The sequence below is a fragment of the Amblyomma mixtum genome, chromosome 2, assembly GCF_055824585.1.
Source record: "Amblyomma mixtum isolate Tamu chromosome 2, ASM5582458v1, whole genome shotgun sequence".
NCBI lineage: Eukaryota > Metazoa > Arthropoda > Arachnida > Ixodida > Ixodidae > Amblyomma > Amblyomma mixtum.
The window spans coordinates 86,001,394-86,022,992 of NC_143013.1; the positions used below are offsets into that span (position 1 = coordinate 86,001,394).

Genomic DNA, 21,599 nt, shown 5'->3' on the forward strand with positions numbered 1-21,599 from the left:
TCGTTACGCCGTGAAATAAGAAAGCTGCATTTCGGTTTGGTTTGTTTACGGGGTTTGATTCCAAGAGTGACTCAGGCTACGATGGACGCCACCTGCGGTTCTTTAACGTGCGCCGACATCGCACAGTACACGAGTATCTAACGTTTCGCCTCCATCGAAATACAATCGTCGTTGCTGGGATCGAACTCGCGTCTTTGGGGTCGACAGCCTACACCACAGCCATTGAGCTACCACGGCGGCGGAAGTTACATTTCATGTTTAAATGAATCCGCAAAGGAAATGTGAAAAAAAAAACTCGTATACCTTATAAAAAAAATATTACGTTTAAGATAAAAATATCGCAATATTTTTTGTAAATTGTAAATCGTGGGTTTAACGTGCTAAATCAATACAAGGGCTATGAGAGACTCCGTAGTGTAGGCTGAGTGTAATTTTAGACCACCTGGGGTTACTGACGCACGCTTACATCGCATAGAACACGTCCGCTTTTTGCGTTTCGCCTCCATCGAAATGATTTTCGATTTTAGAAATTTTACTACACAATATTTTTTCTACAATGAAGTAATCTCCTCGGATGAGTGCACCTTCACAAAGTAGGCAATCTTCTTGTCCGTTATCCAGCTGTAGGAATTGTCGAACTCCAGGACGTCTGCATTTCACACAGAGAAAAAAAAAGGGGAAAAGATCTCAGCAATTCGGGCCGAACCGTCGTGTTTCCCAACGTTCACGTGTACAACATTCAATCTATGAAGTGTGGTGAGCAGCAGTAAGCCATGAAATTGGTATTTCTGTAGACACTATCGATTTGTTTTGTTTATTTCTATCCCAAGGGCTCCGTTAAGAGGTATTACTTGAGAGGTGAACGTGAGGTATGGCGGTAAAGGTTACAAGTGATTTTCTATGCCGGTCTTGAATGGGTAGCACACCGATATCTCCCTGAAGCTCAATAAAGATTCCGAGTCGGAGCACAGGACATGTTTCTGCTTCTCCAGCAAACCTTCCTGTCGCCTACTCCCACTCAAGTTCACGCACTTGTGACCGTCGATGTTCGCAAGGCCTTCGACGGTGTTTGCAACGATCACATCCTTTCTCAACTCGCCTCTTTGGATTGTGGCTCCCGCATGTACTCCTATATCCGCTCATTCCTCTCTAAACGTGTGGCTCCCTTCCGAGTAGACACACATCTGTCCGACCCCCCCCCCCCCCCCCCCCCCCCCCTCACCCGTGGCTCTCCTCAAAGTGCTGTTCTCTCTCCTACCCTTTTGAATCTCGCTATGGCCCCTCTCGCCTCCCAGCTAACTGAAATTCCCGACCTGCATCATATATTTAACGCCGATGACATCACTCTGTGGTGTTCGCCTGGCTCTCCCGGTCACGTACAGGACACCCTGCAACGTGGCCTAGATCTCATCGACTCCTTTCTCACCACCGCTGGCCTCTCTCCTGCTCCTGAAAAATCCGAGCTTCTCCTGCTCAACCATTCCTCCTACCAGCGCTCGCACAACCACTTCGTCTCTCTCCACCTTTCTCGTTCTCCCATTCCTGTCGTCACGCAGTGCAAAGTTCTTGGCTTCCCTTTGCATGCGGCCGAGAATGTACAAGCACTCCACCACGCTGTCACCACCTGCCACTCGGTAACTCACCTCCTGCGGCGCGTGGTCACTCGGCGCTCACGTCTCCACGAGGCTCATGCGTGCCGAGTTGCCCACGCGCTGGCCCTCAACAAGGTCTTGTACTTTGCACCCTACGCTTCCTTTCCTCGGACTCAACTTAACGCTCTCGAGACTGCCCTTGTGGGCCTCTACAAGGCAGCTCTCAACCTCCCTATCACTACCTCTACCGCTAAGATATTTGCCACAGGCCTCTTCCATCCTCTCCATCACTCATCCATCACTCACGGTGCCGGAGGCTCGCCTTCTTCGGCACATCCAAATGAATGCACTCATCATCCCGTCTCGCCTCTTTCTCTATCGCTATCGATCGGACCCTTCCTGTCCCAACTGCCCCTGTATCTATGCGGACCTGTCCCATTGCCTCTTCTATTGCCCGGCTCCTCAGCAGTCGGGTTCCTACCCCTCACGTTCTCTATCCATCACCACCTGGCTCGACTGGTTTTGCGCCCAGACGATCGACATGCTCGGCCTGCAAATTATGGTCGAATAAAGGCCTACTAATACTACTACTACCGATGCGAGCTACAAGCGTGAAAACTGCAATTTCGACATATTTCACAGCATATCTTGGATGCAGGAGCACTCAGTAAACCTCTAGTCGTGTCTTAGGTTGCCAGCTCTAATAGGTTTACGCTTTTAACTCTGTGTCGTCGCCACCGAAGTGTGCAATGTTCAATTACAGCTGCTTATACGGCGATATGCTCTCATATACCGGGTGTCCCAGCTAAACGTAACCAAACTTTTAAAAAAGGTGTCCTAGTCCAGTGAAACCAACACAGGGTTGTTCATAGTCGCGTGGCCTAGTCGTGAGTGAGTGAGTGAAAACTTTATTAGCTCTAGATTCGGTTGTATTCGGCGGTATTGAGATGGCTTCGTACATCTTGCTAAAAGGTCGGTTGCCCTTAGTCCAGGGCTCCGCTGGATGCTGCTGCCAGTTTTGCTCGCCGAATGAGACCTTCTTGGTCGACCCGGTGATCGCTGGAGAGCACTCCCTCCCATTGTTCCGCACTCGGGTTTGTTATCACTGGTACCATGCTTATTCTCTGGCATGCCCACGTTATGTGGTACAGCGTGGGGGGTTCTTGGCACCAAGGGCATTTGTCATTGTATTGTGCTGGATACATTTTGTTGAGTACGTGTAGGTTCGGGTAGGAGCCCGTCTGTAGCTGCCTCCACGCGACAGAGTCCTCTCTGCTAAGGGAGTTGTCCGGTGGTGGATACCGCTTTCTGCAGCCTTTGTAATAATTTAGAATCGCCGAATAATCTTGGGGTACAGGTTCGTTCCCCTCGAGGTCGCCTACGTTGGATGCTCGGTAATAAGTGTATCCTCGAGCTATCCTGTCGGCCTCTTGGTTCCCTGTTACTAACGCGTGTCCCGGCGTCCATACTATCGTATGCCTGATTGGTTCTTCGTTTGTTTGTCGTTGTGTTATGTGGCCCCCAGAGCGGTGTATGCGGAGCGCTCTGTGCCCTATTCTGCCGCATAGGTAGTTGCGGCATGCTGTTTGTGAGTATGTAAGGATTTTTAGAGACCGTTTAGATCGATAGCCCTCCGCTGCCGCTAGAGCGACGGCCGCTTCCTCAGCCTCGACTATCGTACAGTCTTGTAGTGATGCGCTGGTGATCTCGCGTAGGGTCGAGTCAATCACCGTTGTTACCGCATTGCTGTTGTGCTGCCCCGCTGTTCTGGTGCATGTGGCTGCGTCCACGTATACCGTAGTTTCTTGGGGTGCTAATGTCTTTTGTAGGTATTCAGCCCTTGCCTCTCTGCGTGCTTTGTGTAGGTTAAGATCCATGTTCCGGGGTATTGGCGTTACTTTTAGTGTGTTGCGATATTCGTCCGGGATTGTTTCTGTCCTCTGTATCTCTTGAATTTGATCGGCGCGGCCCAGTTTCTTTAGGAGCTCCCTGCCAGATGGGCTCTGTTGTAGTCTGCGCAGTTGGGAGACTAGTTGTGGCTCTCTCAATTCATCGAAAGTGTTGTGTAGGCTAGGAGCTTTTCGGTTGAAGTGCTGTGAGGAAGGTGGAGTGCGGTTTTGTAGGCTTTGCGTAGAATCACGTCCGCCTGTTGTACCTCACTCTTGATGGGATTGTAGTAGGGGAGGCTGTATGTGACTCGGCTGACTACCAGGCTTCTGACCAACTTGAGTGTGTCCTCCTCTCGCATGCCATGACGTCTGTGTGAGATGCGCGTGATCATGCGGGCCACTTGTAGAGTGGATGAAGTATTTTTTTCACTCTTCAAAGTTAATTATTTAGTCAAGATTAATTAGCTAACTTTTTAATTATTAACTTGAGGAAGAAAGTGTCAATGCAAAAGTTTTAGATCACCTCGAAAAACCGCTAGTAGTGCTGTTTCCGTCAAGTTACGATTTACGTAGCTTCATTTATTGACCTTAAAAGAAAATTTCCACGTGACCAGCTGCTCGCTCACTTCTCTGCCCCAATGTCCACCCAAGGTCTCATCGAGGAGAGGACTTCAGAAAAAATGGATTTTATATTCTTTAAGGCGCGTCTTGGGACGTTGAAGTGGCACAGTTGTCATGTGGAAGCTTTTTCTTATTGTGCGGGTTATGGTTAAAGGCCGGTAAAAAAACTACTTTACGTAAATATTACTTTGCTGCAAATGTCTCAGTAAGCTGTTTCTCAAAGCGATCTACAACTTTTCCATTGACACTTTGTTCCTCAGGTCAATAATTAAAAAGTTAGTTAATTAAGCTTAACTAGTTAGTCAACCTTGAATAACGAAAAAAATACTGCAGATTAGGTCACGTGACTCTAAACAACCCTCATTTGGTTTCAGACGGCTAGGACACCCCGTGTTTTTTAAAAGCTTGGTTACATTTACCTGGGACACCCGGTATATCTTCTGCTTAGATTATTGCACTCCGACGTGCGAGATGAGTATGGTAAACACGACGATCTGTGTGCTGTTTTTTTCGCCTCCATCGAAACGCGGCTGCCGCGACTGGGGTTCGAGCCCGAGATCTTCGGATCAGCAGCCGAACTCCAAACTAACTGAGCCACCGCTGCGGGCGAAGGATAAGGCGGCAGTATTAATCAAGTAAAGCGTAAATCCCACACAGAGGACAACAGGGGCAATGGGGAGACAATAAGGGCTCTCACATGTTCCCGGAGTTTCGCACAACCAGCTTCCCTCCTGCGGAATGTGGCAACAGGCCTCGAGGCGTCTCAGGGGCAACAGGTACTCGCCGCTGTTCGAGCGCAGTCCGAAGGCCAGGTCTCCGGAGGCTGTCTGGAAGCGCCAGCTGATCCACACACCCGCCGTGTCCACGGTCACCGGCAGCTCCCAGCGGTCTCGCCGACTGACGGTCTGCAGCTGGGCGTCAGACTCGCCGAACACGGAGCTCTCCATCAAGTCTACGCCTTCCTCGAATCGGCCGCCGAAGTTTATCTGGAAGAAAATCAATAACAGATGGAGGCCAGAAAGCTTTACAAGAACAGGGATCGATGGAGCGTATACGGTGCTAACTCTGCTGCTCATGCGGGAGTAAAATTGGTCTCTGATAAGACGAAGAAACGTCATGCTGCTGACAGTCAATATTCGTGCGCTGTTATTTGCCTTATGTTCCTCGAACAGGCTCCGCAATCAGTGCAGTGGGCAGGAAAGCAGAAAAAATAGCTGGCGGTTTAGCGTTGCTAAGCGTGCAGTATTGCGCGAAAGCACAGGTTTTTGCAGGTGGACACCAACGACACGTACATGAAAGCGAGACTGAGGTGTCCACTGATCCAGGGAGCCAGTTGTGCGGTGCTGGCCATGAGTTACACTGTCGGCAAATGATACTCCTTAGTGACGCTTTAATTGCTCCATTGAAATCAGTCACCTTTCGTGACGAAGCTTCTTTGTCCTTACTGCATTTTCCTAGCGCTCATAAAGCATCTAGAAAGCCGGTTGTCACAATCACCTTGCAATCCAGTCAGATGCCGCGAAAATGCCTGACAAGAGGGCGGGAGGCCACTCCCCAGAAAAGTGGTAGGGGTTTAACGTAGTTAAAGCCAGTACACGTGCGAAAGCAGGGGACACTTATGCTCAGCCTTAAAGGCTTCAGACGGTTAATGCCCATCTGTGCAGAATTGGTCATTCTCTACTTAACATTCATGATCGCGGCGAGTCCTCGTACCAGTACCAGCGCAGTGGTTAAGCAATGCGCCACCGCACTGGCAGGTGACTGTTTCTACCACAACCACCGGTAGGGATTGTGCGACCCATGTTGTTCTTCATGAGCAACTTATCACGACCCACCATTAATTTAACTTCCACCTGCCACGGTGGTCAATTTGCTCACAATCCGGCGGGCAGGCAGTGTTGACGCCGCAAGGCCACAAGACAAGATTCGTGCTCGCAATTGGTAGGTCTGGAATACTGCCTTCGCACTAATATCCGCTAACCAACGGGAAAATACCGAGCCATCGAATACATCTGTGCCCTCCCCATTGACGAGAGCAAAGCGGGCCTCTTGGGTGATATGTTCGGGGCACGGCATAATATAATGGGGAAGATAACCGTAAATACCGCACTAACGGAGGAAAGGTAACTACGCCTGTCCTGTCTTGTGCATTCGTCCTGGAACCTGAGCAGAACTCTTGGGAATGATATACACGGTGTTTCGCCTAAGACTTTACACACTTTTTAAAAATAGGCTTGTTGAGTTAGAAGAGCGCGTTTGTCGGCGTAGCATTGTCAACGGTATAGTACATCAGAATACGGCTAAGGCGTGCGAACTAGCAGAATGCTCAACTAATATTGTGTAGTTAACTTTTTAATTATTACTGTCTGGCGCCTTAATTATTGAGAGGCATGTTGCCCACCGTAACTAATGTCCATATCAGTTTTTTACCCTCGGCGCTGTGGCTCAACACGTTTTGGCTACATCGCACCAAAATACATGCGCTTTCGAGAAGCTTGCAGGAAAAGCAAACTCTCCAGTGCATGTAACTCGCCGAAATTGAAAATTTTGTTCGGCCACAGCGCCGAGGGTAACCGCATCTTCGAAATTATAAAACTCATATGGATATTACTTACGGTAGGCTGCACGGCTCTCAAAAATTAAGGAGCCTAACAGTCATAGTTAAAAAGTTAAGCATTCAATATTAGTTAACCAGCCTGCTAGTTAGCACGTCTTAGACATATTCCGATGTACTACACTGCCGGCCGCCGCGGTTGCTCAGTGGTTATGGCGCTCGGCTGCTGACGCGAAAGACGTGGGTTCGATCCCGGCCGCGGCGGTCGAATTTCGATGGCGGCGAAATGCTAGAGGTCCGAGTACCGTGCGATGTCAGTGCACGTTAAGGAACCCCAGGTGGTCGAAATTTCCGGAGCCCTTCGTTACGGCGTCCCTCATAGGCTTCGGTACGTTAAACACTCATAAACCATAAACCAAACGTACTACACTGCTAACAATGCTATGCCAAAAGAAAAAGCGCTCTGCTAACTAGAAGAGCCGATTTGTAAAAATTGTCTAAAGTCCTAGGTAAAACACTATTCATAAAGCTAACAAGGAAGTGGAATGGGGGGCTCGTTATAAATATGAGAGAATCCAACAGCCACAGAAACCAAGGCGCACAGGGGATTTTTAATTGATTTATTTTGTGCTGTTGTTAGATTTATATTACTGAATATGCTAGCGCTGTGTGCCCACATAAAGCTGTACACACATAAAGTGTACACGCATAAAGCTGTGTGCCGGTGTGGCGAAAATGAGGTACGGTTCTTAAAAAGCCCCTTAGTCACACAGGGTTAGCTCGGCGGAAGAATCTAAAACGGGCGCCCACTTATTCTTTTGAGTTCCTCTTAACACATCAGGAAGTAGCTGAATGAGAAGACAACGCTTCTTAGACTCAGGCGCCTCACTTCCCGACATGCCTATGCGCAAAGGGGCTAACTGAAAGAGTGCAATAAATGTGCAAAGGGACTAACTGAAAGAGTACAATAAATCGACGTTTGTGTAGTCGCTGTACCAACTGCAGATACCTCGAGCACGACCTTTCCGAGGGTTGCGTGCTAATAGTTTCGCCACTTTCACAACAGGTTAAACTGGCAGGATATACGGCACCTGTTCGATTCCAGGCTGCTGAAATATGCAGGCTGCGCGGAAATTGTTCGTTATTTTTTTGGCGGCTTCAATAGCGCAGGAAACGTTTTTTTCTTGGATATTTACGTTTACGTACAGAGCATTCCGTATTTATCTGTCGGTGTTGTAAAAAATTTCTCCCGCGCAGACTACTTGCCTGTTTAGGCTCAAGCACTGACCACAGGGCAGCTTATGATAGCATGCACATTTCAATAAATAATTAAAACATAGGAACTTGCCTGATTTGTCGGAATCGGCGAAAAACTGCAGTCGTCTGCGCGTAGAATTTTCGTCTAGGCGAGCGGAGCAGCAGATTTGACAGGCTGCGCCATCTGGGGTACGGCGAGACTGACCCAAGCTCCAAGCAGGGATATTGATTGCCTCGAAGTTCACCAGATGGCGCAGACTATCAAATCGGCTATCTCGCTCGCCTTGACGAAAATTCTGCGCACACACGACCGTAATTTTTAACCGATTCCGGACAATCCATAAAAGTTCAAATCTTAAATTGCTAATAAAAAAGCGCGGACTGTCACCAGCTACTCTGTGGTCGGTGCTTGAGACCAAATAGTGCAGTAGTTTGCGCAGGAGAATTTTTTACAACACGGACAGATAAATATGACACACCCTGAACATCGGAAGAGCCGGAAGACGTTTTTCAATGACCGCGCGAAAGAGTCACCTGGCACAAATAATAGGTACGCCAGCTGCACGCTGTCGGCAATATCAATACAGCGCCCATAGCACCCTTCTGTGCCACCAGGCATCAGCTAACTATTACGTATCATACATTCGCTTTCCACGTTAAAGCTGTGGTTAGCAACCGAAAAACTTCAGAGCTAATACTAAGCCCCTGGTTCCATGTCAAACGAGAGAGTTTGCCGAGCTCATTAGACCGCGAATGTTATTCGAGCTTGTTGCCAATAGAGAACGAATTAGAATTCGAAAATCTAATTCCAGCATTCGATTCATGGTATCACAGGCTAACAGGTTAGCTTAGATTACAGGTTAGTTATTCTGTGCCGTTTTTTTTGAAATCGCAAGCCTATTTGCATAGTATTCAGTAAGTTTCTTCGAAACTTTTATGCAAGGTCCCTCGGCGCTTTATTTTTTTTTCGGTTCTTGCTCCATTTTATTCTTGTGCGATAGCTCAAGGGCATCTTTCCTGCGTGAATGTTGTATAACATTGGCACCCTCTCTGCACTGTGCAATATTTGCAAATAACTTGCGGTTCTGTCAGATTTCTATTTAGAGGACGGGGGTTCGCCAGTGTGTGTAATACTTTCTGCCCATCTTTACCCGGTCTGTTGGCTCGCTTGCAAACAAACTGAAGAAAAAAACTTCACGTCATTCGTTCCAAAAAAGCCTGAATTTCAGTGTGGTAAGGTTATTAAATAACCCGTCTAACAAGGCTCATTTTCATAGACTATTCTCGTCAGCGCACAAATATTCGGGTACAAGCGCATAAATCACGCGAAACTAGTTGAACTTCTCTGCGACAAATGCTTGAAGGGCAACTGCATAATTTTTAGAAATCGATGACCTTAAAAGGGTCGAATGTGCGAGACTTGCAGGTAAAGCGTGAGAAGTCCTTTTGAGCTAACATTTGAAACGGTGACGTAATCGGCGATTAAAACTGCGACAGCCTTCAAGCTTCTCCGCAGCGTACAACGCCAAGTGTGTGTGTGTGTGGGGGGGCATGATGATGTCATCGAACGTATCGGTAAAAAAATCCAACGCCACCGAAGGCAAAGCCCGCCGAACGTTGTTCGGCAGCATCCAACTAGGCACGGCAGGATGAGGCTGACAGCAGCGGTCATTTGAAATCACACCTTCCGTGACGTCACACTGAACTTCCCCACACTCCTCCAATGCTTTGAGGAGAAGGGCAAAATTGATGTATCGATCACGTAACTATTTTAAATGCTAGGTGCAAAAAGACTTGGCATGCTTTATGTACAACCTATACAGATTTGAATCCTTGAATATCCGGAAATTCTCAAAAAGTGATGCAGTACCAGTACCCCTTTAAAAGGGCAACAGGCAAACCTACGAGTATGTAGTTGTATAGACAGAAACAGCATTGTCGGGTCCCTCGACCAGGATAGATTCATAGTCGTTTTCGAACTATAATAGGAAACCAGCTGCACGCCAGGAAGAGGTTTGTGCTTTATCAGCTGCACTCTTGGGTGTTGTGTACATGCCACACACATAAAAGAAGGAAGCACCGAGCGACAGAGATAAGCCCACGAAGGCTGGTTATGCACTGCTGCCTCGGGCACGCTATTTTCACGATACTCCGCACGGGCAATGCCAGCTGCTGTCGGTACCGACCTTGTGCCTGCATTGTGGGTCGTTGCCAGGCCCCACCATGTTTCCGCCCCAGTGGACGGGAAGGTGTTCCGCGTCTATGATGCCTAGAAGACGCTCCTGCCAGCCATCTGCGAGGAGGATGGTAAACAAGTGCCGCTATTAGATTCGTTCTCCTCAAGCGTGTCAGCCATGGTTGAATCCTTGTGGCCCTGGCAGCACCAGCTATCGAGACTATTATAAACAGCCTCCAGCGCTCGCAAGGCTTTTGCGTCTTTGAGCAGAAGGCGTTGATGTTCTTCCCATACAGGAGTGTGAGCACACTGGCACCCCTCGCAGAGAAACCAACGTGAGGCACTTTGAATGTCTGGTTGAAATTGTTCGCCCATAAATTAATGCCGCGCGAAATTACGTGACAATGCTCGTCTCTTTCAAAGCAGGTTTCGAACGCGGAAGTACTTAGATTCAAGGAAAAGTAACATTTTGTAGTTGAAAACAAAAATTGGCTGTGGCTTAGCTTGGTTAAGCCCGGTAATTGCGAAAGCAATATCCGCAGCTACGCCATGGTTCAGCTGCTAGTGTAGCTGGTGGTGGTGCTTGTGGTTAGACTTGTGGTGATGCATCGGTTGTACAATCCAATCCAATGCAATCCAATCCAACATGCTAATTTGGTAGCTACCGGCCTCGCTACGCGACGGGCTGAAAGTGCAACTAGTATTGCTTTCGCAATAAAAAAAAAGCACTGCAGTATTTGAAAAGCAGAGTGCAAAACAATAAGAAAGGTACACTCTAAAAAAAAGGTAGTTGAGGTTACTACATTTTGGGGTAGTAACGACTGTCACATATATGACTACCTAGGTAGTAACTGTACGTAGTAACTGCAAGGTAGTAACACTTACTACCTCTCAGTAACTGTACGTAGTAACTGCGAGGTAGTAACATTTACTACCGCTCGAGAGAAAACACCTTAAGAAATAATCTAATGACTTTTGACATTAGAATCTTATGCATAATAGATAATAGTGCAAAATAAGAGCCAAAATAAAAAAACTAGAGCAAAAACAAAAAAGAAAAATAAAAAAAATGCCTGCTTTATGGAGGATTCGAACCGCCGACCTTTGACTTCCTATCCTCAAATTGTAACCTGTTTCTATACTTTCTATCCTACCACGCTAACCACTACGCCACGCCACCAGACGTTAACTTGTCACCTTATGTGCCGTGATATGTGCAGCCACAGTTGTTTCTTGTTCTTTTCATTGCGTGTAAATGTAAATGTAGCAGCAGCATCTACATTCTCGCACGGGAGAACAATGTTGTTGAGAAGGACCTTTCAGTGGCTGATGGCCAATGACATAAGGAAATGTTCTGTGTTAACGAAAAAGAGTCTCTGCTGAGTTTTTATTGTCGAAAGACATGAATACCTGATTTCGTGGTGACTTTCTAATTTGTCACAAGGAGTGCATGAACATGAAATCAGAAATTCAACGCCCATTTTTGTGCATCTTGTAGTAAACCAGAAGGAAAAATGAGCACAAGTAAGGCACAATAGCTTGGGGTTGGTGAAAAAGTGCAATTAAGAAATCAAACTAAAGAATGGAACACATACGCGCTGCGTATATTGTATTGAAAACAAAAAACAGCACTGGCAATTTTGTTAGATTTGCTGCCAATTAGGAAACCCTTTTCATTATATATAAACATGGGGCATTGAGTAGCAATGTCACCGGGAATGTTAGTATACGTACATGTGCATATTCCGATCATCCACTTCCAGATCAAGGTAGTAATGGATACTACCAGGGTTATAATGAGGTAGTACAAGTGTAGTAACTGCCAAAAAACGTAGTAACAGCAGAAGTTACTACCTTGTTACTACTTAATTTTCTTTCGAGGTAGTAACAAGGTCGTAGCAACATAGTACATAGGTAGTAAGGGTTAAAAAAAGGTTGAAACAGCAGCCGTTACTACGTTTTCACTACCTTTTTTTCTAAGAGTGTACACTACAAGCGCCCGGCGTTCAGATCGCCGCCCAAAAAGACTACTGACGCAGAATTAATACCTGTGCTACACGGGTACTTTCGAATGACATCTGAGTCGAATGGCAGTCGAGACTTGGAATGGCATTCGAACTCGACGGACTCCCGCGGTGCTACACGGCACTTTCCAAACGCATTCGAAATTCTCAGCTCGTTTTCAGTGTACAATGACGACGACGGTCACACTAGTCCGACAACGGCACTATCAAGGTGAACAGCACCATGTGATTATAGTGAACTCTCCAGTTCACTTTAATATTATTGTAGTGGGACAAGTTTTTTGGCTAAACGACACCGACGAATCCGATCGGCGGACGGTCAGCCTTCATGCCCTCGGGAGTTCGGCGGCCGAGCGAAAACACGCTGATGAGGGGACAGTGCGAATACATGCGCGCTTATACATTATCCGTATTGGAAATAAGCGAAACGAACGGCTATATTTCACATGTGCACACTTGGACACTCAATAGCGATAACCACTTGCCAAATTAATTTCAGTCGACGACGACTCCGTTTCCTTCAGCGACGACTAGGCCTAGCGAGTCCGCATGGTTGGATCGGTGATTGCGGTGGTTGTGAAGAACGAATTCACAAGTTTTAGCGAATGCAAATGGTCAACGAGTGTAGTTTTGACAACAGTGACATGAAATCAACTTTTGCTTACATCGCAGGACGCGCATACGATGAACGGGAAGCGGCGGTGTGACTCGAGCTGCCGAGCAGTGCTTTACGGCCAGCAGCAGTCGTCGCCGTCGCTAGCTTGTGAACAAGTTAGGCCATATCAGTTGGCGCGAACGGTCACCAAACATACTTCTGGATAAAGTAGTTTAAAATAAAGTACTGGGCATGTCGGAGGAAGCCGGGAAAATTAGCGAGAAGCGCCGATCATCCGATGTCAACAACCTGGCTGTCAAGAGTTTCCCAGGCGAGCGATCGCGTCGGCGCTTCCCACAGATTGTCGCACTGCGTAAACAAGCACGGGTACAACCGGTACAGAAGAGAAGAGATTATTTAATAGAACTAAAGCGCATATTTCGTTTTGTGTCTTGCAAACGAGCACAAGCTGTTCATACGAAGCGATGTAAACCAATGTAAACAGCAGTATGACTGCAGTCGTCCTCATCGGCGCACTCCTGGGGCAATTTCATGCACACGCGGTAAATGTTCATTGGGGTACTATTATCTGCAAGCACTCACTTACACGGAACACGAACTATTTGCAAAACAAACAGCAGAAAAAAGCGAGTAGCGGGTATCGAAATGAACAGCCACAGAGCTAAAAGCAGTCGCGCGGCGGTGGGCGGGGCGAAGCGACGGCGGCGGCGACGGCTATTGGTTGGTTCGGGCTGTGTCGCGTTTCGAAGGCATTCCAAAATCTCGAATGTCTTCGTGGAGCGCCGTCGACTGGAAAGTCATTCCAACCGAATGCCGTTCAAAAACGTCGTGTAGCAGCTCACGTTTGGTAGTCGAGTCGAATGACGTTCGGTTGGAAGGCATTCGAAACGCCCGTGTAGCAGGGGTATAAGAGTCATCAGCATTACCGGCAGGCCTCACGGAAGATGACGTATGCATGATGATGAGTGGAAAAAGGATACGTGGGCGTAGCCTCCAATGCTGAGAGCTTTGGAAAGTTGACTGCCTTACAGCTATCCCCGGAGCTTGCCAAGTGTTGTTCCACCTATGCGAGACACTTATTGCGACCACGCAAACCTTGTGGACGGGCCAAGATTGAGCGCGGTTTATACGAAGCGTTACTTCCTTTGAATTGGACGTACGTACTCTCCAAACTGTGTCGCTTGCCAAATCCGTGGGGACCACGCAGTCTATGAGCTTGCCCCACGTACAGGCGCGGTAAGGACCAGCCTTGATCGTTAATTCATCAGCTCGTTTCGAGAGCAGGAATCTATCGGATGACGTCATATTAGCCACAAAGGGTAGTGGAAAGCTTTTCAGGCAGTTAAGCATTCCTTCGCTTCTAAATAAGCATGAGCCTCGACTCACGATTGTGACCAGGCATGCTGGTGATGCATTTGCACAGAGTCGCACCTCTCTGCTGTTCTATACAGTCACCAATTATTGCTTACTTCATGTCACCAGCGTGACCACTCACGAGAGGTACAAAAATAGGGGGTTGTTCCGGCGAGCGCGGCTTCGGCCGCTTACCTGTTTTTTGAGCAGCGTCCGCTCCGGCGGACGCAGTTGTTGCTGCGACGCACGTCTTTTCTTTCCTTTTTTCTCTTTCCTGTGGTCTTTTAACTCTCCTCTATCTGCACGTGGCAGCGGTGGTGGCTTGGCTAGAGTCAGTAGGCAGGCCCGTGCAATTTCCTTTTCATCCTTCTCTCAGTCACAACAACAACAACACGGTTTGGAATTTCTTTTCCGTGTGGATGCATAGGCTATACGGTCCCCGTCGTGACCAGTTGCGACTGCAGTTATGCATTAGTATAAGCGCATTTCGCCGCGTCTGTACACAGGATTGTTGGGTCCTGTCCATATATACTCGATGTAGTGCATTAGCCTTCGCACTACGCCTACAAGCGTTCAATTCCAGATGCATGTTTTTTTCTCTTTTTTTGGGGGGAGGGCGGGGGGAATGGTGCGACTTCAATATTTTTTAAAGCACTATTGGAATACCTACCCTGTTTGGCAAAGCGTACGTGTCTGGGGTGTAGCTGAGGCTTAGTAGCATGTGTCGACCTGTCTTGGGCTGTTAGAGTCTTACTTTCCGGCTCGTGTGACGTGCTCTCAACTTATTGTTGGCGAGAACAGAAAACTGGGCAAGTTGGAACGGATTCATCTTAAAGCAGCGCGAAACCCAGGACGTAGGAATTGTTGGCGATTCTAACTGGAAGGCCAAAAGGTTGTAAATATGCTCTTCCTTTTCAGCTTTTTCTTTCTTTTTGGCTTAAGTTTAAAATAGGGGGTATGACATGTTATTATACTAATAATGAGAGCCTGTGCTAGCCCAATTAGGTCTACTCCTTTAATTTCGTATTTTCTGCCAAACACCCGTCTTATCACTTCTTGTCATAAAATTGGTAAATTAGTAAACTGGTTTTTCCGGAAAGGAAATGGCGCTGTATCTGCCTCACATATCTCGGCGGACACCTGAACCGTGCCGTAGAAGAAAGGAGGAAAGTGGGAGTGAAATAAGAAAGAGAGAAAGAGGTGCCGTAGTGGAGGTCTCCGGAATAATTTAGACCACCTGGGGATCTTTAACGTGCCCTGACATCGCACAGCACACGGACGCCTGTTGCGTTTCGCCTCCATCGAAACGTGGACGCCGCGGTCGGGTTCGAACCTGGGTACTCCGGCTCGGTAGACGAGCGCCTTAACCACTGAGCCACTGCGGCGGGTAACTTATCATACGTGCAATTTCTGTGATGGTTTGCGGCAAGCGTTGCATGATTAAAGTAATGTTGCCGTCGTCGGGGATGTACAGAGCAAGTACATTAATGTGCGAGGTTACGGACGCTTGTTTGCCTTCTTAAGTGGTGGAGATAGTGATAGGTATCTTTGGTTTGCCCCATAACTTTTTTTTTCTAGCCACTAGGGGCGTAAAGAAACACGTGAGCTTAGCCGAAAGGAATGCATTCTTTTGTTTAGCTACTCGAAAAATTCCTCTATCCTGAAGAGCAATCTGATTAAGAGCCCGTCAAGCCAGGAAAAGAAAATTATTAACGCTTTTTGGACGAAACGAACGTTATAACCATCAGATCGAGCAAGACTGTAAAACCACTACTGCTAACACATTTTTGTTGCGTCACATCTTCGTATGATCGCCTGTCGTTTTTTAATGCGGGCAAGCATTTAACGGCTAGATTTTCAACCTTCTTTGTCCGCAGATTTTTCGCCGCGCGTCGGCCCGTCCGCACCACGAGAAAAATCGAGAAAATAAAACAGACGTGAACAGGTACAAGTATGAGTGTGATTCAAACCCACGCCTTTCAGATGCAAGTATGGAAAAAATTGCAAAACAAAAATAGCAACGCGGAAGCCTTCGCTGTTTTCTTTGGCTTCACTGCCGCACTCACCCTTGCCGCAGACCTCTACTTTGCTGCTCGTCCGATCTGTCAGGAATGGCCGCACCAATTTCCATGTCACGGGGAAGAAGCTGGGTGCTGCACAAGCCAACCATTGAGTTGAGACATTCAGTGTTCAGCTTCCTAGCGCAAACTTCTAGCGCATTACGGAATAAATTTGCGAAAGTAGCCCTCACAAAACCTACCCATCGACGCACGCGCTGAGCTGCAGTTAACCCGAACTGGAAGCTTCCCCGAAAGTAAAATACAAAAACTAGTTTTAGCAGGAAACCGGTCACATCACCAGGAACGAATGACAGAGGTTTCTGCTAACTACTGCCTTAAAAACATATTGGCTGAGAGCTACTATGAGCTCTGATATTATTCCTTTCGCGTGGACGTTCAACACATGGGGGCAGAAAGAAAAGTGCTAAACTAACGTACACTAATTTAAAGGGCGGCCTGCAAGTTACTTTTAAGTTAAATCGTGCAGGGGATTTCAAAAGTGAGCTGTGAACTTTTTTACTAAGTCACGATCTGCACGTAAAACTTCTAGGGCTGGGCTGAATAGAGCCTAAAGCTGGGACTGAAACTTAGGTACTCACAGTTTATTACAATGCACTTCTCCAGGCATTCTGGAAAGTTGGCCTCCATGACTTGAAGGATGTTTGTGAGCGTTTTCACGGCTGCGCTGCCAAGGAACAAAGGAAGAAAGAGTACAGTGACAACCAACCAGCATAAATATGCAGACTCACGCAGCTGAGTGAGTTTCCTCCGTTTTCAATTTCAATTCAAAGATCGCCCTATTTCGTGGGTAAATTCTTTTTAAGTGTGCAATTTCAGTACATAAGAACTCTGGTCAAGAAAAGCTCCAGTTGCGCACGACATAGCTATCTGGACTTCACCGAACTTGGTTTTACGCTAAAGTGTATTTCTCTCACGGTCGTAAGAACTGTGTCGTATGATAACTCCTGACCATCGTGAAAAGGCATATTCGATTGGTTGTAGCACTGCGCTCAATGCGAAGCCAGGTTAAGCATCTCCTGTAGGCAGCCGCTGTATATTAGATGCAGGTACGCGAACATTATATACCAGATGTTGCAGACAAGCCCACCACTAACTTTTAAAAATGGGCTTTTGGAGGGAACAATATGACTTTTGCGGCATAGTAATACAATTGTTGCCGGACACAAGAAAACGGGCGAAATGTATTATCTAGCGAGCCTGGTAACTAATTCGGAATAGTTAACTTTTTAACTATTAGAGTCAAGTAACATGTAGCTGTAGCTGGCTGATAATAGCATTACCAGTTTTTAGAATTTCGAAAATACGACTACCGCCGACGAACTGGCCATTTCTCGCGCGAATTAAAAAAAATAAATTCCGCAGAGACACTTAATACTGCTTACGTGCGGGAATAGGCAAGCATTACTGCCCCTAGGCGCACTGACGCCCAGCGACAAACCAAACCACACACGCGCGCGCGCGTATGACACCACTCGGAACTCTACGACGAACGGCTGCATCACAATTTTGATACGAAAATTGTTTTTTGATGTGCCTCACATCTCGGTGGATACCTCAACCTGCGTCTTGGGGAAATAGGTAGCCTGGGAAGGCTTACAATTGAAGGTGCATATGTCGTTGGATCGAATCCCTGTGGCAAGGTAGCATCCACTTGACTAATACATGCAAGCTGTATGCAACGAGAAATTGTATGACACCACCCGGAACGCTGTACAAGGAACAGTTACGTCACAGTTTTGGTGCGAATGTAGTCGGGAAAACGCGCAACACTGAGGCCACCCAGTGGGGAGTGTATATAGACGAACGACATGCACAGTCTGTCAAAAGTTTAGAGCCCAGGGGGTTTGCTTGTAAGCCTTGCAGTGGGCCTCCTGAAGCATTCGTAGAAGTCCTGGCCATTCGAGGAGGCAGGACCAGAAATCTGCTTACCTTCAGGAGGAGGAGGAGGAGGATAAACTTTATTTTCATCGACAAATGTAGCAGATGGTGTGGGGTTATAGCCCCACCAAGTGGCCATGAGCCAGTGGAGTTCGGCGCCTTCTAGGGCTCTTGTCACAATCCAGATCTGTGTGTACGAGTCGGAACTGAGCAATGCGGCCTCCCATTGGTCTGGATTCGAGAGCTGCAAGCCTCGAGGGGGGGGGGGGGGGGGGGGGGTTCCCGAGGGCAAGCCCAGAGTATGTGGGATAGAGTGGCCACATAGTTGACAGGAAGGGGAGTAGACCCCAGGGTATATGCGGGCATATATCGCGAGGTTGGGGAAGGTGTTCGTTTGGAGTTGCCTCCACGCAACTTCTTGGGGTTTGGTGAGATAACTATGTGCGGGGAGATGTAGAAGTCTACCTAAGCGGTAGTGAGGACGGCGAGAGGTCGAATGGTTACATTTCTTACCTTCAGGAAATTGGGAGCGCTGGAGATGCATTATGAACCACGCAGTGTGGCTCAGAAGCAAACTTTCTGGGCTCCAAACTTTTGACAAAGGCTCTACATGATTGTCTGAAATGGCGGTGCTTGGCTGGTTGTGTGCACCCTACGGCCTCTTGATGACGTCATCCTGTGTTTCTTGCCATCGCTGTGATTTTCCGTACCACCTGCTAGCACACACACTAGCACACGCCGCCGGCTTTTATCTTAATGGGACTAGTAATGCTTATCCCATCAAAAATCGCGTGCCTGTAGGGTGCACTCAGCGACGCCCACAAAATCGCGTCGCTCTGCGGCCCGCGTGCCACGTGATCCTCACCGCGGCTGGCGCAGCGAGCAGCGGCTAGCACCGCAGCGCGGGCAGTACAGAGAAGCCAACGTCGCAGGTGCGACGCGGAGCGACGCGATTTGGTTGACGTCGCTAAGCGCTCACCGCAGGCACGCCCATTTTGAATTGCGCGAGAAATGGGCCAGAATTTGTTGAGCCGCAGCGCAGACCGTGACCATGCTTTGAAAAACTTTACAGACTTATACGGCTATTAGCAACAGACAGCTACAGCTTTCTAATTGTAACCAGGTGCTTTACTGCAATAGTTGAAAGTTAGCTATTCAAAAATTAGTTAACCAGCTCACCAGGGAGCATGATTCACCGGTTATCTGGTGTCCGCCGAATATCGTATTACTGTGGCGCAAAAGACGTACTGGTAGCTCAGAAAGCCCACTTTTAAGAATTAGTGGAGGACTTCCCTGAAACAACTGGTATGCGCGGGGCCTAGCACTAATAGGCCATCACCTCCATGGGCGGTCCTTTTGTGCGTCCTCCCACTACCACATTCGCAAACGGGGCACGTCACACACTCGATGTCGCCGTCGCTTGCCCGCTTACCTTGCCAGCTGTAGACGTTGCGCAGGCTGAATTTCTCCATGTCGATGACCATGTAATGGGAATGTATTTCGTGGCCCAGCTAGAATATTGGAAAGACAAAAAAGAAGACACTTCAAGTCAGCATACACTGGTGTTCCGCCATCAAGAAGGTAGCATATGGATGGCGCTTATCTACGTTGAAGTGGCCGCCATGTTTGATACCAGAAGCACGGTGACAACCTGCGCGTTTTTAATCAGACTTCTTCAGCCCACACGAAAAAATGATGGCGACGAGAAAAGAACACCGCTATCAAAGCAACATTATGATTATTATTTAGTTTCATCTATTCTGATTGCAAAAAAATTTTGTTGCCTCGACACCTTCCCGCGCCAAGTCCCATAAGCCGCTTATTGGCTTAGACTGGCCTGATGAGTATTGTAATTTTCTATGGCACAATAAAGATATCATTATGATCAGCAGTATTAATAGTAGTAGTATAGTAGTAGTAGTAGTAGTAGTACAGTAGTAGTAGTAGTAGTAGTACTAGTAGCAGTATAATAGTAGCAGTATAGTAGTAGTAGTAGTACTAGTAGCAGTACAATAGTAGTAGTAGTAGTAGTAGTAGTAGTACTAGTAGTAGTACTAGTAGTAGTACTAGTAGCAGTACAATAGTAGCAGTATAGTAGTAGTAGTACTAGTAGCAGTACTAGTAGCAGTAGTAGTAGTAGTAGCAGTGCAATAGTAGAAGTATAGTAGTAGTAGTAGTAGCAGTATAGTGGTAGTAGTAGTAGTATAGTAGTAGTATAGTAGCAGTAGTAGTATTACTAGTAGCAGTAGTAGTATTCCTAGTAGCAGTAGAAGTATTACTAGTAGCAGTATAGTAGTAGTAGTATTACTAGTAGCAGTAGTAGTATAGTAGCAGTAGTAGTAGTACAACTAGTAGTAGTAGTAGTAGCAGTAGTATAGTAGCATTAGTTGTAGCAGTAGTAGTATTACTAGTAGCATTAGTAGTAGTAGTAGTACAACTTGTAGTAGCAGTTGTAGTAAAGTGGCAGTATGAAGATGACGAAAGTGCACAGTATATGCCTGTCTAATAGTGTACCAACTGCCGCAAGCGACTGCCGCAAGCGAATAGAAAGAAGTAGAGAGAAAAGTTGATGAAAAAAAATAGGTGAAAGCAAACGGTGGAAAGAACAGACGCTCATCGCAGCCACCGCATGCGCCGAAGCGACGACGACGGCTACGTGAAAGCGAGATATCCGCGGCTCCAGCGAGGAGCAACAAGAGTTATACGCAGCATGGGCCCTGACTCGCAACAGTGGTTACTGAAAAGAAAACAAAGATAGCCAGTATTTTTTTATCAGGGAACAAAGTTGGGCAAGATGCTTATCGCTCGTCCTTGGGTTCTTTCTTCGCCCGTTTGCCTTCTTACGCGCTTTTGCAACCGTGCATTTGCACCACGTACGAACGCCTGCACACAAAAGAAGTGTTTTTACCTTTGCCTTCTTGAATGCAGAAATTTGGTGATGCAAACGCGAAGGTTACAAACTCAATGCAAGTTACCGCGCCATTCATTTCTTCCTAATCTCATTCCGCAAAGCTCCGGCAAATTATGAACCCATCACACGTACGTGCCAACAGCGTCGAGGGCACTGCTGAACGTGGATCTGTGCGATAAGTACTTTTTCTTTTTTCCTAGCTCAAGACTGCTGAGTTTCTGAATTTCTATTTTCTAAACACAGGACATCTGATCGCAGTGCAGCGCCCTGCAAAGAAGCGGTCACATATTTATGGAATACTGCTGTAATAACAATGTTGTATATGATCATGCCCTTGAAAACTGTGCGCTGTAGCAGAACTGCTGCCGCATGATGCAAAATAGTTGCTTATCCACAGTAAACAATTGCGTCGCGATACTGATGGACTGCCGGCGATCCATTCGTTTGTTTTCTCGCCAACTTTCACCAACTTTCGCAACTTTCGCAACTTTCGCAACTTTCGCAACTTTCGCAACTTTCGCAACTTTCACACCTTCGCAACTTTCACACCTTCGCAACTTTCGCAACTTTCACCAAATTTCACCAACTTTCGAAAAGCGTGCCAACTTTCGCACGTAATAGTGGGTTCTCTGCTGCGTTTAGAAGCG

The 21,599-nt window shown here is 47.2% G+C and overlaps 1 protein-coding gene across 2 annotated transcripts in view; it reads right to left on the bottom strand.

Moving 5' to 3' along the window:
* Positions 1-452: 452 nt before the first annotated feature.
* The window catches only part of LOC149360003 (SEC14-like protein 2), a 50,679-nt gene continuing 29,532 nt past the window's right edge, over positions 453-21,599 (bottom strand). The window contains exons 5-10 of one of the 2 annotated variants that reach the window (XM_089569176.1): positions 19,474-19,552; positions 16,742-16,822; positions 16,149-16,235; positions 10,100-10,206; positions 4,800-5,088; positions 456-649 (exon numbers count right to left, since the gene is read on the bottom strand). In XM_089569176.1, coding sequence (XP_089425302.1) covers positions 552-649; positions 4,800-5,088; positions 10,100-10,206; positions 16,149-16,235; positions 16,742-16,822; positions 19,474-19,552 — 741 coding nt within the window. In that variant the 3' untranslated portion in view covers positions 456-551. Of the gene's footprint in view, positions 650-4,799; positions 5,089-10,099; positions 10,207-16,148; positions 16,236-16,741; positions 16,823-19,473; positions 19,553-21,599 lie in introns of both variants that reach the window. The other variant, XM_089569177.1, reaches the window with a different exon arrangement.